This window comes from Vigna unguiculata, chromosome 4 (assembly GCF_004118075.2).
Source record: "Vigna unguiculata cultivar IT97K-499-35 chromosome 4, ASM411807v1, whole genome shotgun sequence".
Classification (NCBI taxonomy): Eukaryota; Viridiplantae; Streptophyta; class Magnoliopsida; order Fabales; family Fabaceae; genus Vigna; species Vigna unguiculata.
In genome coordinates, this window is record NC_040282.1 from 31,058,772 (window position 1) to 31,076,625 (window position 17,854).

Genomic DNA, 17,854 nt, shown 5'->3' on the forward strand with positions numbered 1-17,854 from the left:
TATATATATATATATATATATATATATATATATATATATATATATATATATATATATATATATATATATATATATTATAAACTTTTAAAATAAAATTACAGAAAAATTTGAAATAAAAGATAAATTAAATTTTAATTTTAATTAAATTTAACGTAATCTAATAAAATATAAACTAAATTTTAATTAAATTTAACTTAATAAATTATAAATAAAAGTTTAATTTTAATTTTTTTCAAGTAACAGATACCTACGAGTACAAATAGTATGATATTCGCACTTGACATGTTTATAAACGAATATTAAAATACTCGTTACTTGTAATCCGTAAGTAATAAATACTTGCGGGTAGGGATGTTAACGGGGCGAGTAGAGTACAGGTAGTAGCTCCCTCGTACCCTACCCGTTGGATAAATATCTACCTCGTACTCGTACCCATATCCGTTGGGTATCTGTTATACTGGTATCCGCATAATTTTTTAATATCCACAGATATCCACGGGTACCCGCGGGTCGTGAGGCTTGTCCGGGTCGTCGTGCTCATTCGTGTCTTCGGGCTCGTCCGTGTCGTCGGGCCCGTTTGGATCATAGGGCTTGTCTGAGTCGTCAGGTCCGTCCGAGTCGTCGGGCCCATCTTGGTCGTTGTGCCCATCTGTATCATTGGGCTCGTCCAGGTTGTGAGGCTTGTCTGGGTTGTCGGGCATGTTTGTGTCTTTGGGTCTGTCTGTCTCATTGGGCCCGTCTAGATCATCGGGTTTATCCGGGTCGTCGGGCCTGTCCTTATCGTCGGGCTCGTCCTTGTCGTCGTGCCTGTCTGGATCGTCGAGCCCATTTGGGTCGTCGGGCCCATCTGGGTCATCGCGTCCGTCCTGTCGTCGAGTCTATCTTGATCTTCGAGCACGTCCTGGTCTTCGGGCCCATCTATATCGTCGATCCCGTTTGGATCATTGGGCCTGTCCGGGTCGTCGGGCCCGTCCAGGTCGTCAGGTTCGTCATTTCCTTTGGGCTTGTCCGAGTCGTCGGGCTCGCTCGGATCGTCACGCTCGTCTAGATCATTGGGCTCGTTCGGGTCATTGAGTCCGTTCGGGTTTTCAGGCTTATCCGTTTCGTGGAGCCTGTACAGATCGTCGATGTCTTTTGGGTCATCGGCCTCGTCCAGGTCATCGTGCTTGTTCGGATCGTCATGCCCGTCCGGATCGTTAGGCCTCTCGATGTTATCAGGCATGTCTAAGTCTTCAAACCCGTCCAGTTTGTTGGGTTGATTTGGGTCTTTGGGTCTTATGGCCCGTCCAGGTCGTCAAGCCCGTTTGGGGCTTCGGACTTATCCAAGTGATTGGACATGTTTGGCTCATCGAGCCTGTTTGGGTCTTCAGACCCGTCCGGGTCGTTCGATTTGATCTTTGACTCTGGCTTAATGTATTACTTGGGGGGCCTAACCCATCTTAGTCCTACCCCTAACCCACTAGAGAGGGGGCTTTAGGGGCTGAGGCCTTTACTTGCCCCCCTCATTTGGGACCTCCTAAAAGAGGGCTTTATGAAGAGTGGGCCAAAACTAGCCCATGGACTAGGGGCCAAATTGACACCTCTACCTATATTCTTCTTTGGTATTTGAGCAAATGTTTCTCTATTGTAAATTTCATAAGTTTGAATATATCTCTTTGCAACCAGTTTGACTTTATATTTTGTCTATTAAGTATATTTCTTTGTAAATATCCATTTGTACCGCGTCCTTCAATGACAACAATAAAGTTTTGATATTTATTAGAAAGATTGAAAAGAATATATAGTGTTCTGGTAAAAAGGGGAACCCGAGGTGCACACTGGTCACAACTCGACCTCTTTGCCAGATACTCGATAATATCACTCTTTCTCACTCTTTTCTCTCTGAAAAATGTCTGCCTTTTCTTTGGGGTATGGTGCCTGCTTTATATCGGTCCTTCCTCATCCTCCGTTCGGTTATTGTTCGGTTACTCTATGGTGGTGGAATGTTGTTTGTAACATCCCATCCGGATATTACGAATTTAATTAAATAAAAAGAAATAATACATCAGCATCATTTATTTCTTAAATAAAAATAATAACATCGCAGTTAAAATTACCTCATTTCCCAAAGTGCGGGAAATCTGAGTATTTATTTCATGTATCGATAACGAAAATTAAGACAAGTATTCGTCAATTATAAAATAAAAAGTCCAAGAACATAAATGTTTACAACTGATTCAAAATCATAGAAATAAAATCCCCAAGCTATCCCCTCTCCATAGTTAAGCCTCACCAGCTCCACCTGCATCATCACCTGCTCACGTGTATCGCGTACACGGTCATCGCCAAACACAAGCAGATAGGGTGAGCTAATAGTTAAAACATACAAGAATATATATATCAATATACACATACATGTTTAACCAGTACAAATAATATAACAACACCAATTCTTTCTTATACGGCATGGCCACCACCTTATCAAGAATCCTTTATTTTCCCATAAAGTCTCATTCTATTCCCATCACATGGCCACCACCATGTACACCGATGCACCTAATGGAAGTCACGTTACCTTCCCTCCACATGGCCACCACCATGTATATTAAGTACATCAGGGAACCTCGTTCCATTTCCTTCACATGGCTACAACCATGTTAACAGTCTTCTACATCTCCTATTATGTATCTCGAAGCGCCTTGCTGCCACACCTATCGGCCACAACCGATAGAGCACGTGTGGAAACCATGCTACGGATCACACACCGTAACGCCAAGTGGAGTTCCCAAATACGAACATAGTCCGCAACATCCCAGGACTACCAAACTCGTCAGGGACTCACTGAGGAGGGCAATCCATCTGGACCCATCCATACTGGCCACAACCAGCACACTCCACCGGCACACTCGCCAACCCGAGCCACAACTCAAGGTTCCTCGTGTTCATCCACTATCCCGAGCCACCACTCAAGGAAGTCATTCCGGGCCACAACCCATAGAATGCCACGTGCTTATCCCTATCCTGAGTCACAACTCAAAGATACGTTCCGGGCCACGACCCATGGAACTCCAGCAAGCTCACCATCGAGATATCTTAGGAACATTGTAGATCCCCCATCATCACACAAACTCCAATCAATCCAATATTGCAACCATTTTGCTTCTGAACTTACCATCCATCCACCTCTGGCTTAAACATCCAACTCTCGCCTAAGCATTCCAGTTCACCTCGCTCAGGCTAGGTTACCTCGCCTGAGCGAGCATCATACATGAAACCAACCACGAACCCTCGCTTAGGCGAGTCTTACCCGCCTGGGCGAGATCACGTTTTGCCCAAGACTCTCAACCCTTGCTTGAGCTGTGTGGTAAACCTCCATTAGAACGCTATTCGAATTCTCGCTCAGGCGAGAGGCTCTCGCCTGAGCGAGACACATCATCGCCTAAACAACAAACCCCGCCTGCGCGAGATGTGCAACCAACACACTCGAGGTGCGCACGGATTCTCGCCTGGGCGAGAGGGTCTGTCGCCCAAGACCAACTCACCTCGCCTGAGCGAACAACTCGAGCAGAGAGAGGTTTATGAGTTCCTGCATGTCTCGCCTAGGCGAGCCTCACTCGCTTGAGCAAAAATTGCAGGTTTTGGCACTGATTCACGCACGCACCCACTGTGCCAGAGACCCAAAATACAACTCACACTTACCAATTCATTAAACACCAATTCATTAAACTTATGCACATATTTGGACTCGAAATTATGCCCCAACATACAACTTTGCACAATTGTAATATATACAGTTCATAACCCCAAACTACTCATGCATTTAGGCCAACATTCAATATAACAGTACCCCAAACCCAAACCCTTAATTCCCTTAGAGGCAAAACGAGTACCCCAAACCCAAACCCTTAATTCCCTTAGAGGCAAAACGATAATTCAGAACCCAATTCATCACAAATCATGCAAAACAACACCATAAGCATAGAAATTCGGCTTAGCTCCCCTAACCTGAAACTTCCCCGCTCTAAGCTTGAAATTAAGGGATTTCCTTTGATCACCAAGGCTGACAGTACCACCATGTTCGTTTCCCCTCTCTACTTCACTCCCAAATTTCTGCTAGGTTTCCCACAGCTAAAGTTTAAGCCAAAAAGAGTTAAATTTGACTCACCAAGGTTTGAACCCATGACCTTCCCAATGCCAACTCAAAGCTAACCACCAGGCCAACTTATGTTTCTTGCTACCACACACAATTCAAGCATTATCTCATACAAAATGTGGCGCAACATACCATTAAAACAATTAATAACAAAACTAAACACAATTGGCATCCATAGGACTCAAACCCAAGTCCTTTCACACAATTAAAGTACTCTCAACCACATGAGCTAGTACTTTTCCACGTCATACATAACATAATTTAATGTCATAAATGCACTAGCCTCCCGCATTTATTAATTAATTATTAATTTAATTAATTAAATTCGTGGTCTTACATTGTTGGGAATGCCGAAACGGATGGGAACGTGGTCATGTACTCCCTACCAAGAGGGAAGGTGGTGCGGTTTTGAGAACAAATATCCCTCATAAATCGGTCGTAGATTGGCCCAGTACACAAGTTCACTTGAAATCGCCCTAGTATGTGGCAGACCAACCTTAAAGAACAAGGTCGCATAAAAGAAACAAAACAGCCCTGACTGATTGCTGGACTCGTTCACACAAACCGGTTCGTCTAATTCACATCGAACTACAAGAACATCCTCTTCGTCACTCTGACACAGGGGCTGTCCATGGCGGAACCGAACTATAAAGTTGTCTAAAGTAAAGCTGGAAGTCTCTCTACGAAGGGGTAACGACACCCAAGGATAGAAATCATCATAAGACGTCATCTTAGCACAGATAAAACAAAAAACCTCTTAACCAAATCACGGCACAAACCAACCTCTCCCTCAACCTAAGTTCAGCGGCGAAACTGCAAAACCACCAAGAAAACTACTAAACAACCACCATCGACGATCGCAAATAAACATCACTCTCCCCCAAAAAAGAAAAGCTCGAAAAAACTACAGCTTTGAATCAACATTCATAAAACCAACACTAAAAACCCCAGACATGCGGCGAATGGCAAAGAACCCCAGAAACCAAAGGAGCACAACAGAAGAAGTGTGAAAATTAATCAAAAGTAAAAGCGAGAAACGAAAAAGAACACCTGTTGCCGGAGATGCCTGGAACTGCGACCGCCGCGAGGAGAAGAGCAAGAGAAAATGAAGAAGAGCAACGAAATGGGAAGAGATTAAAAAAATCTCCAGAGAAAACGTAAGAGAAGCGTGTGAGAGAAGTTGCCTTAAATGTTGAAAAGACGAATGGCAGTTTTTTGCATAGGGAAATTAAAACGCGCCGCACGTTACTCTAGACACACGCCAGGGAAGTCTGAACGACCTCTTCGCTCCATTGTCTAAAAAGGTGCTCGAGGTCGGAGGGTTAGTGTATGCCCCCTCGACCAGTCTTCGCCTGACCTAGCTAATGCCATTTATTGTGTCGATCTGGGCCAGATTGGTCATAAGGTCATCCTGTCTCGGGCCGATTTGAGACCGACCTTGATGTTGGGCCAGCAGACGACTAATCTATAAGCTAGGTCAATACGCGACCTGGACCGATACATGAGCAAACTATCTATGGGCCGATCTTGAACCGATCCACATACTAGGGCGATTTCAAGTGAACTTGTGTACTGGGCCGATCTACAACCGATTTATGAGGGATATTTGTTCTCAAAACCACACCAACTTCCCTCTTGGTAGGGAGAACATGACCACGTTCCCATCCGTTTCGGCATTCCCAACAACATTCCACCACCATAGAGTAACCGAACGGAGGATGAGGAAGGACTGATATAAAGCAAGTACCATACCCCAAAGAAAAGGCAGACATTTTTCGAAGAGAAGTGAGAAAGAGTGATATTATCGAGTATCTGGGAAAGAGGCCGAGTTGTGACCGGTGTGCACCTCGGGTTCCCCTTTTTACCAGAACACTTCATATATTCTTTTCAATTTAAAATGCTGCTGACCGCAAAGAAAAATATAAAACAAAAACAGATTAGGCTAATCAAAGTGTGTGGAGCTTGTGTACTATACCATAATCGATTATTTTATATAACTCTGTATATACCATCGCAAGTCAATACTTGCTTTATTTGAAAATCAACAAATACAACGCACACAATCATCACTCTTCCTTCCGAATCTGTTGTACATCTTTTTTAACAAACATAACGTGAATAACAGCAAAATTGTCTACAGACCCTTTATGCCCACTTTTCTGCACAGGTCAGCAATGAACTGCTCAAAATACATAAAACAGAAATTGTTTTTGTGATGCACCACAGGAACACAGACATCGGTACATTCACCTCACTCCTGAATCTGAACAGGCTCAAAACCCCTATCAATTGAAGCCTTCACAGCATCCGCTACCAGTTGAGTTTTCCTACTAATTGTTGGCCACTTCTTCTCGGGTTTTGCGTTCTTGAATTTGATATCTGCCACCAAACGGGCAAGCTCATTTACCATAAGAGCCTCCTGAGGTATCTCAGTTTCTATTACATGCTTGCTTGGCTGTGGAACCCACTTTGTAACACCTTCATCAACACCTGATTCCGTAGCTGCATAAAATGATGCTTCTTTTTCTTCATATGGGAGAACGAAGTCATGAACATGTAGCGTTCCTTTTGTCCCTAGTGCAGTTATATCCGTTGACGTGTTGGACAAGAAGGAGCAATAGAAGGTTGCTGCTTTTCCATCTTCCCAGTACAAAGTAGCCCCACAAGCCAATATAACCCCAACTTGATTATGCTCAGGGTTGCGCGAGGCGATTACAGTTTTTGGTAGTTCATAGTTGGCAGCCCAGAGTATTGCTCTAAGACAGTACCAACCTGCATCGCCAAGAGCACCAAGAGCATCAAGATCTGGCTTCACACGAATGTCATTCTCAAGAAAATCGGCATTAGCCCTAAATGTAAAATTGGAGTGAATCTGGGAAAGTAGAAAAGAAACGATGTATGTCAATATTTTTAGTTATTTCATATTTTAAAATTAGTATGATTGGTGTTTAATAAGAAAAACTTAAAAATTACTCCAACAAAAAGCAAAATTGAAATTAAAACAGGTTTCATACCGATCTGAGCTGGCCAAAACGGTTTACATCGGAGAGAAACTCCTTCATCGTCGAGGTGCGGGGGTGGTGCATCCACATGGTACCGTCCATGAGCTGCACTCCATTGGATTCGCAAGCTGCGATTATCTCATCAAACTCAGCAACATTAAGAGCAACTGGCTTCTCAAGGAGCACGTGCTTCTTCTTGCTGGCGGCGAGCACGGCCCAGCGCACGTGCAGACTGGTGGGGAGCGGCAGGTAGACGACATCGACCTCGGGGTCGTCGAGGACGGCCTCGTAGGAGCCGTACACCTTGGCGCCGGCGGGGAAGCCATTGGCGGCGGCGAAGGCGCGGGCCTTGTCAAGGGAGCGGCTCCCGACGGCGTTCAGGACGGCGTTGGGCGCGAGCGCGACGGCGCGGGAGACCCTGCGCCCAATTCCGGCGCAGCCTATGAAGCCGAAACGGATTTTGGGGGTTTCCGCCATTTGGAGAGTTGAAAGTGTGGAGACGAAAGGGTTTTGGAGCGAGACAGTGTCCTCCGTGCATAAGGGTTGTTTGCTTTTCAAGAAATTACACCATTCCCAGTGTTACTTTAAGATTCTGCAGTTCCAGATTTGACACTGTGCAAGCAACTCACGGAGAGCAGGAGCAGTGGTTCGTTGACTCTCACCTTCTTTTCTACACTCATCATCTTACATCATTATAAATCATTATTTTATTGTAATATAATATTTTATTATAAAGTAATATTTTCTTATGATATAATGTTTTATTAAAAAAAAGTAGCTGTATAATGGTATTCATTTATAAAAGGTGATGTCAAAATACTTTTTCCCTCACCTCACCCACCAATGATAAACGTGTTAAAAACTTGAAAGAAACATGTCTATTTTTAACCTAACATATCACACCTACATGTCCCTTGACCCTGACAAATAATACCAAACGAATCTCAATTCTTACACATTTCTTAACTCATTTCTTTTCTATTTCCATCTTTCTCTCTTTTTTTTCTTCGAAAACGAAACACCACACAAACAACGAAAATAGAGCAATTACTATACGAAAGCATTTATTATAACATATAAAAAAAATACCTGTCTATGTATGGATATGTCTATATGTGTTTATAAAAATACAACTTTTCTATGTCTATATTTGTTTGTATGCGACTCTAATCGATATCGAAGTTGTCAAAGATGTCATGTTATTTTCAGAGTTGTTTGGAGATAGGATAACCTTTAGTGATGTGTTTGCTTCAAAAAATTTGTTATTTTTTTAAGGAGAGTCAATGTTGTTGTTCTTCAATGATAGCACCTTCCTCTTGACTTTTTCTTTTTCCAAACAAATTCTGAAAAAACTCTAATAACAAATTTAATATCGCTTCATTTATTTCTACACCTAATAATTTGTTGCAACTCTTGTTTTGTTTAGTTTCGATGAACATTTGAGCTCAAATAGGGGGTTCCATTTCTTGCTCTCATATCTTTCCAAGAAATAGTGATGTGAGCATTATATCATATTAAACATTTACGTATTTAAATGTAAATGTTAAAATAATTAAAGATTAAATATGTTTTTAATTTCTATATTTGGACGTGAAATTGGAATTCATTTATATTTCAAACTTTGATATATTTTGATTCCTAAACTTTAAAAATAAATGAATGTAGCATTTTTAATTCAATGATGTTAACTTTTTTTTCTATAGGTTAAACGGTGTTTTATGTTGATATTTGAGCTGGAATGTGTCAAATAATGTTTTTATTGTATATAACTTATTTGTCTGGTAAGGTGTGATATTGTTTCTATGATGTTTGTCAAGATGTGCTAAGTCTTTGAGATTATGATGTCCTCACTTGGTCTGATATAGTGAGTCGTGGGAGAACAGGTACCTATAAGTACTCTAACGCTTAAGTTAATGATAAAAACATATATAATACTTTAAGTGATAATAGAAATTAAGATTCCTTTTTACCTAAAATTGAGTGACCTTTATAAACTCAACTTTTATCGATTACCTTTAAGAATTTTTAGAATCTTTCATAAATATTAATGAATACTTGTTGTATAAACTCCTTAATTACTACATGTTTGATATATTCTCGTCTTGTACCTTTGGTTTCATAAACATTGCCGAGATGCACTTGTACCTGAAGTCACATGGCTGAGATGTACTCATCCCTATAGGATCCCAAAAACACTCATGCTCATTCAATTAGCTTGTGAGAGATGTATTCAGCCCTATTCAATAAATTACCACCATAATTTACTAAGATAAAAATATTAAAAAATCTTTAAAAGGACCGACCTTTGGAATTAAATTTGGATCCGAGGTATTGGAACCTCACTGCAACATTTGTAAAAATAATGTAATTTTAAAAAATTATTTTCTCCTCAAATAAAACAAAACTAAGATTTATCATTTTAAAAGAAATATTCATAAAAATGTTTATTTGGATCTAATAAATATTAACGTTGTATTTACACTAATCACGCACGCATGTGTGGAAGTAATTGTAAGTAATATCGTGTAAATAATATTTTAAGTAATTATTTAAATTTAAAAAATGTAATGATTAAAATGATAAAAGAGTAAATAATTCTTTTATAATAAATAATAATTTGAATTTGAAAAAATAGTTACTAAAGTGATAAAATAAAAAAATAGTTTTTTATTATAAATAATTAATTAAATTTAAAAAGTATAATTAAGAGGATAAAATTGAAAAAACAAAAGAGGACACTAAAGAGATGTATCCTCTTAATAAATGATACTATATTAGTAGATGATGATATTATAATATTATTAGTTAATATACAAAATAAATTTATATTTATTAAAAATAAAGTGAAATGAATGGAGAAAATATGAGAAAATAATTGTTGATGAATAGAGAAACAAAATAGAGAGAGAAGATAGATAGACCAATTGCTCAAACACTAACCAAAAACTAAGATAACAACAATGTTGTGTCATTTCAAATATAATAAATCAAGACCAACACAAGCACGGACCATTGAAGGGACATAAGGGGGTCATGACCCCTCCAAAATTTTTATATTATATAATTTAATTAATATATAATTTTAAATATATATTTAAAAATTAATATTTTAATATATTTTATATATTTTATATTCTAAATTTTTTTATACATCTATATTTATATATAAAGAAAAAGTTTTTTTTTTGTTTTTCACATTTTCAAATTTACCTTTTAAATATTTTTAAAAATAAAAATAATAATTTTAATAACATTATCTTTTAAGTGATCACTCGTTTAATTTAACCATTTTTTATTTGAAACTTAACCATTATAAATGAAAATTAATTATAGTAAAATTATAAAAATTATTTGTATTTATTTTATAATTATAATGATAACAATAATTATAATTTCATTATTTTTTATTATGATAAAAAAAATTAAATACAATATTTTTAATAGTTTATATAAAATTTTTGAAATTACTCTTTTGGTTTCTATTTTCGTTCAAAAATATGAAATTAGTCCTCTAGTTTTTTTAGTCACAATTTGATCTCGATTTTTAAAAAAATGATGCAATTTGGTTCTTTTTTGTTTAATTTTTTGAATCAGATCAAGGTTTTTTAATCAAAATTGAAGTTGTGAATAAGGATGATTTGCTTTGTTGATGTAACTGACATAATCCTAACATTAGTCTTGATGAAAAATCCTTGCTTCACTATAAGAAACTTAACGAAAATAACCAAATTGAGACTAAAAACAACTAGAAGATCAACTCTACATTTTTTAACAAAAAAAAATGGACCAAAAGAGTAATTCAACCAAAATTTTGACACTCGCAAAATATTAGTCGAAGATCCGTCACTGAACACAAGAAGAAAAGCAACCTTGGAGAAGAAATAAAAAAACAAGAACAAAATGAAGAGATAAATGAGAAACGATAAAGAAGATAAACGATAATGAAGACAAAAAATGAATCTCAACGAAGACTATAATGGAATACAACAATGTTGTGCAACAACAACCTTTCACTAATGTCCTATGCAAATGAGTATAACTTTCAATTTTTCCTATACTTGGCTATATTAGTAAAAGCTTTGATTCTTTCAAATAATCGATGTTTATCCTCATGCAACCAGGGTATAAGCTTCAGTTTAACCTAGAACTGAAACCTACTTTGACACCTAGGGTAAAACTTTTTAAAAATGTCACTACGGTCCGAAAGGGTTCGTTTTTTGTAAAATCGAAGCATATTAAGAGAAGTTAAATCATCTTTTTGCACTAGTGTTATATTTTACTTCTATCATATTTAAAAACTTTAGTTAATACGTATCATATAAAAAAAACATGTGATTATATATATATATATATATATATATATATATATATATATATATATATAAAGGTAGTATAAGTTATACAATTATTAAAAGAGTCAAGTGTAAGACATTTATCTCTCTCAATATGTGTTTCTAAAAACTATTATTTATTTCAGCATTTAATAAATTTTTTATTACAATAGATTTTTTTAAAGTATTTTATTAATTTTATGCAATCCCTATTTTAGAGTTGACCCTTTCAACTTGTATAAGAACTAATCTATCGAGGTTTACTTCTTTTCAAAACAAAAAAGTAAATCTATAAAATGGCAATTTAAAATGGAGGTTATGATGTACTAAGTAGATTGCCAACGTTTAAAGAATTGATCACTTATATGACAAGTTTGAAGATGAGGTAGATTTCTCTAACTTGCATTTTGTTAAGCATGCCATGACCTTCACTCCAGTTCATCTCTTCCTAATAGAAAATAGAAAACAAGAATCCTAAGACTAACACAAAAAAGGCTTGTAATTTCTCTCATTCGACGTCAATCATTCAAAGTCCAACGTAAAAAATGATTGGTGGTGTTTTTGTAAATAAGATATCAAACTTGAAGGTAGATATTTGAATATTCAACGTCAAAGGACGTCAACCTCCACATCCCCGACATCAAAATTTATTAGGACATCAGCTCAAAAAACCATCATATAAGAGAGGGTTAGACTTTGATAAGGAGGAAACAAAAAGCATGCATCATATTAAAAAAAAAGAAGAGGTGTGTTTAATCCCTTGATAAGAAATGGCCTAAGTCTATCTTAATACCAAAAAGTAAAATAATTCTTGTTGCAATATGCTTAACTATAGGAATGAAATCCTTATAATAATATTTGGACAACAAGTTATCACCTTACATGACAAACAAAAAGTCAATGTTTCTACACCACAATAAAATATCGTATTTGTGACGAAACAATCTCTAGTTAATCTCTCATTAATCCTTCATAAAATTATTCTACAAAGGATTAACAAGGAAATACAAAAGAAATGTTTATCGCTAAGTATTAGAGCTGAGCAAAATAAACCAAACTGTACTGCACTACCAAAAATTGCACTGAACTAAAAAACTGTACGCATGAACTGCACTGAACTGAAAAATAGTTCAGATGAACTAAACTGAAATATTATTCTTAAAAATAAACTGGACTGAACTGCACTGCACTGAACTGCACTGTACTGTAATATAAACTGAATTGAACTGTTATAAATTGAACTGAACTGTATAAACTGAACTGTTTTATGAACTACACTACGTCAGAACTGAATTGCACTATTTTTGAACTGAACTGCACTAATTTTTAACTTAACTACACTATTTTTGAACCGTTTTTGAACCGAATTGCACTGATTTTGAATAAACTTCACTATTTTTGAAATGAATTGTACTATTTTTGAACCAGATTGCATTGATTTTGAATTGAATTGCACTATTTTTGAACTTAATTACACTATTTTGAATCGAATTGCACTAATTACATATGATTGTACTACGCAATAATAATCTAAAGTTTATAATTTGAAAGTGCTTAGAAAATAACACTTGAAATATGCATCATACTTCAATACACCAATTAACATTTTTATAATTTTTTATTTATATTAAAGTTTTCTGTAACTTAAAATGTAATTAAAATATTAAAATTAATATAATAAATATAAATATCGGTATTAACTTATTTTTTATATTTTAAAATCTTATGTAATATTACTTTTTAGTTTTACGATGTTTATTATGTTCCATCAAATTTTTTAAAAGGATTTATTTTAGAAAATTCTCAAAATTAATATTTTTTTAACATTTGTATTCATTAATATTTGTGTGAAAAATGTTCTAGAAATTTTATGAAGTTCTAAAATATATTTCGTGAAGCAACGAATCAATAACTTTTTATATTTTTTGAGAATTTTTTAAAATAAATTCTCTTTAAAAAGGTTGATGCCACATAATAAATATTTTAAAACTAAAAAAATAATATTACATAAGATTTTAAAATAAAAATACTTTAGTACCAATATTTATATTTATTATACTAATTTCAATATTTAAAAATATAAATAAAAAATTATAAAAATGTTAGCTGTCACAAAATTTAATTTTTAAAAATAATTTCTCTAAAATCATAACATAAAAATAACATTACATAGTAAAATTCATTCAAAATAAAATAAGATCTTGAATTAATTTATAATTTTTTAATAAATTAATTATAAATATTTTATATTTTTATCAAAGAAAGAGTAAAGAAAAAAATTAAGACAAAATAAAACTAATATTTCAATAAATATTAGTTAACTTAACATAAGTTTAGTTTCTTAAAACTGAACTATTTTATAATACAGTTCAATTATTATTATTATGAATAGTTTAGTATATTTTAGTTTAATATAGTACAATTAACTATAGTTTAGTATAATTTAGTAAATTATGCCCAGCCCTACTAAGTATAGGTAGGTTATTAACTAGAAACTATTCCCTCATTATTTCCTTGCAATTTTGGTAGTAATCCCTCCCTAGGCACCTCATTGATCAAGTAAAGAAAGCATATTAATATCCTCACTTATTAGCTACCAAATTTGTTTGCTAAATTTTAGCAACCTTTTAATAAGTTTTTCCTAGCTAGTTTCTAGAAATTTGTTATATATCCTTAGCTAGTCCTTAGCACATCCATAGATATTTTTCCCTAGTTATTTGCTAGTAAAACTGTAGCAAACAGTCCCAATTTATTTTCTAATAAATCTATAGCAAATATTTTCTAGCTACCATCTAGCGAATCTATATCAAATTCTAACATTTTGTCCTTAGTTAATCCTTAACAAAATTGTAGCAAATTGCGCTAGATAAATATACTAAAAAGTTTCTTACTTTTATTTGTACCTTATCAAATGCATGTCATATATATTTAATAAATATAACTTTAAATAAAAAAATATAATAAGTTTTGCCAAACAATTGGCAAGAAACATGTCAAATTTTACCATATTCAAAACACTCAAAGTCAAGAACAAAATAAAAGTAGACTTTTAGGATCACAATTGTCAACATACATGATTAGTTCAAAAAAAAAACATTATCATCATCTTCATTTTCTTATTCTCCTTGCATTTTTTCGATTGATGGTGGTGATGGTATTTTTAAAGCAAGATATATTTGTGTCTTGAAAAACTTCGTTTGTGCATGCATTTGTTGTTGTAAAAGTGTTTGCATTTCTACTTATTCTTGCATTTGTGTCTACACTTGTGCTTTCATTTGTGCTTTCATTTGTGTCTATATATCTACTTGTGCCTTCAACTAAGATTGCATCTATTATATTTGTACCTCCATTTATACTTGTAGTTCCTCCTGCATTTGGTTTTAGAAATAGTCTATAAATGTAATTGTGTCTACATTTGTTGATGCATTTGATACGTTTGTGTAGCTATTGTAGTGATTTCTTTTGTTGGTGGTGCATGATTTGGATTCGTGAAAATACCTACAACTAAGATGAATCATTCACACTAATGATGGCAATATATAAACTATGGTCAATTCTTTGTATGTGGTTTAAGAGTAGAGAATTTAGGGCCATAACAGAATGGACAAGAAAATGATGTACACCTTCTAAGGTTGGAAGGATCTTGATCAACTCAAAAAGGTGTAAGAAGCACATACAACCATGGAAGAATAAGTGTTAATGATGAAAGCAAACATAACCACTGTGATGGATTAAGATAAAAAAGAAGAAGTAAGAATATACCACCTTCAATCCAAGAATCAAAAGATAAAGATACGTGCAAAAAGATTCGTCACTTGAAAAAAATTCTCAAAATAAAAACAAAAACAAGAGAGAAAAACTCTCAAACACTCAAAATGCCTAAAATGAACGTGGGGATCAATATTAGAATGAGTATAGAGACAGGGACAGAACAAATATGTACATACTCGTATCTATTCTCATACCCCCATTAAAAAATTTGAATATTACTCCCCATTAGAAAAATCGAATATTATTTATACTCATATCTAAATGTAAATGAATGTGAAAATTTTTTGTCAAAACAAAACAAATTCGGATATATCAGGTTGATTTAATATATCTTATTTTATTTAGGTGTATCTCCTATTTTAAAGTACCGACTAATTCTTAAAAAATAGTTAAAAATAGTTATTATATTAACTTCAAGTTTAAAACTATCATAAAACAATTTGAATTTTTTAATGTGCTGTTAAAAACTACGAGTACAATTTGAAAATTATATACAAAATATAATTTATTTTAATATAAATATTTATTTATCATAAATTTAATGATAAGAAATAAAAGTTTTTATGCATCACAATCGCTGACTAAAACATTTTTTCATTTAGACCATCTCTTCTATATAACATTCTTTTTCCATATTTTGTATATCTATAACAATATATAAATGAGATTCTCCTTTTTGTGTCCACATTTCAAAATACCAAGTTTACCCTTTAAATATAATAATTTATTAAATTTTTTAAAATTGACCATTACTTTTACAAGTTTTTTATAAAATCGGCTATCTATACTTCTTTTCTTTTTCTTTATTTATCAATGGTTATTTTTTCATCTGTTCTGATATACTTCACTTTATTTTTAATAAATATAATTTTAGTTTATATATTAACTTAATAACATTACAATATTATCATCTACTAATATTATAATTTTAGCTTATATATTAACTTAATAACATTTTAGTTTAAAAGATGCATACACACAGGCGCGATAGGGCCTGTGTTTACACTAGTTTTTCATAAGAAGAATACAAATGCAATTTGTGCTAGCAAGAGAATGCGTAGGAAAATTCCACCACGTGGCACCCTAGCTTCTTACGTGTCCTTCACAAAACCACCACCATGCAGATACGACGGAAAGCGGTGCATAATTACGCGAATGATGAATGTGTTTATTCTAAGTATTAAATTACTAATTGATTTTTAGTTTGTGTGTAAAAAATGTGTGCTAAAACATCAGTCTCTATAAACAAAATTTAATATTTTTAATATTGTCATGAGATATTTGAAGATGAAATCATTAATTGTAATAATCAAACAAATCAGTAATTCAAAATTAACAAAACAAAAAGTTCTTAAAAATGTACATTATGGATAAACTTATTCTTCGAAATTTAATAAATAAATAAAATAATAGATTAATACTTAAAATTATAAATTATCAATTAATTTTATTTTCAATTCTAATGATTCGTGAATATGATATCCTTGACTGAAAGTTTGAGTACTCTATTATAACTTTCATAATTCAATCATTGTTATCCTATTTTTATCCTAAGGTGAAATAACTCTTTTAGAAATGGCAAAAATAGAAGAGATTTGTATAATTAAAATAAACGTACGCATAGATATCAATCTATCTTATGATTATAATTTTGAAAATTAATTTTACTGGTAATTTATAGTTTTTATATTATTTGACATAAATTTAATTATTTTTTCTAATGTTAAAGAGCAAATTAATTAACAGTAGATAATTTGAAAGTTGTATTATTAATAGTAAAAACTACTTATTACAAATTCAAATTCAAAGATTAAAATGATTTATTTTTATTGGTTATCATTAATAGAAGATGAGTGGGCAAGACCCTTCCTCTTCGTTGCTCTCATCTAAACTGTGGGCCCTTACAACAACAACCGGAACATTGCTCTTCGTCATGGTGACTGTGATGACATCACCACTTCTCGTTTAGGTGCGAGCAAGTTTACCGTCATTGTTATAATACGAAAATTTCGTTAAAAAGATAATAAAATATATTTATAGTTTTTGAATTTTAATATAAAATTAAAAATTATTTTTATTTAAAATTTTAATATATTTTAATTTTTAAATTAAATAAATATAATTAATTTAATTAAATTTATTTGACATATAAATAAGTTTCATTATTTGAATCGTTTATATCATATATTAATAAAATTTAACATAATTATATTAAAATAGTTATATTTATTTACTTTTAAAATTTAAATATAAAATTAAATTTCAGATAAATAAATTTTAATTCTATTTTAAATTTAAGAACTAAAAGTATATTTATAAGAAAATAAAAGGACTTCGATGACAGATACTTGAATACTGAAACTTCCTCCTGGTTAACCTTTTCAATTCTCAGGATCTTTCTTGGTTCTGTTACAAAGACTTGAGCAGGATTTTACATGGTGAGAATCACTTTGCAATTTTCACAGATTTGTTTATATTGGTAGGTGAGTGATTATGAACAGAGAATTTTAACAAGACATTGATTTGAATTAATACGAGTTCGCTAAGGAGTTAAGTTTGAGTTTTAACCCTTCAGTTGATAAGAGCATAAAAATGAAGGGAAAGGAAAAGGAGACAGC

General features: G+C 33.4%; 2 protein-coding genes across 2 annotated transcripts; both read right to left on the bottom strand.

Moving 5' to 3' along the window:
• Window positions 1–476: 476 nt before the first annotated feature.
• On the bottom strand, window positions 477–1,222 carry LOC114180737 (sporozoite surface protein 2-like). The gene is made up of 2 exons (XM_028067034.1): window positions 899–1,222; window positions 477–866 (listed from the first exon to the last, which is right to left on the bottom strand). Exons 1-2 carry the CDS (start codon window positions 1,220–1,222, stop codon window positions 477–479), a joined length of 714 nt encoding a protein of 237 aa, XP_027922835.1.
• Window positions 1,223–6,126: 4,904 nt separating this feature from the next.
• Window positions 6,127–7,802, bottom strand: LOC114181226 (uncharacterized oxidoreductase At4g09670-like). Its single transcript, XM_028067620.1, has 2 exons — window positions 7,147–7,802; window positions 6,127–7,004 (listed from the first exon to the last, which is right to left on the bottom strand). The coding sequence occupies exons 1-2, from the start codon at window positions 7,609–7,611 to the stop codon at window positions 6,384–6,386; spliced, it is 1,086 nt and encodes a 361-aa protein (XP_027923421.1). The 5' UTR covers window positions 7,612–7,802; the 3' UTR covers window positions 6,127–6,383.
• Between the last annotated feature and the right edge of the window lie 10,052 nt (window positions 7,803–17,854).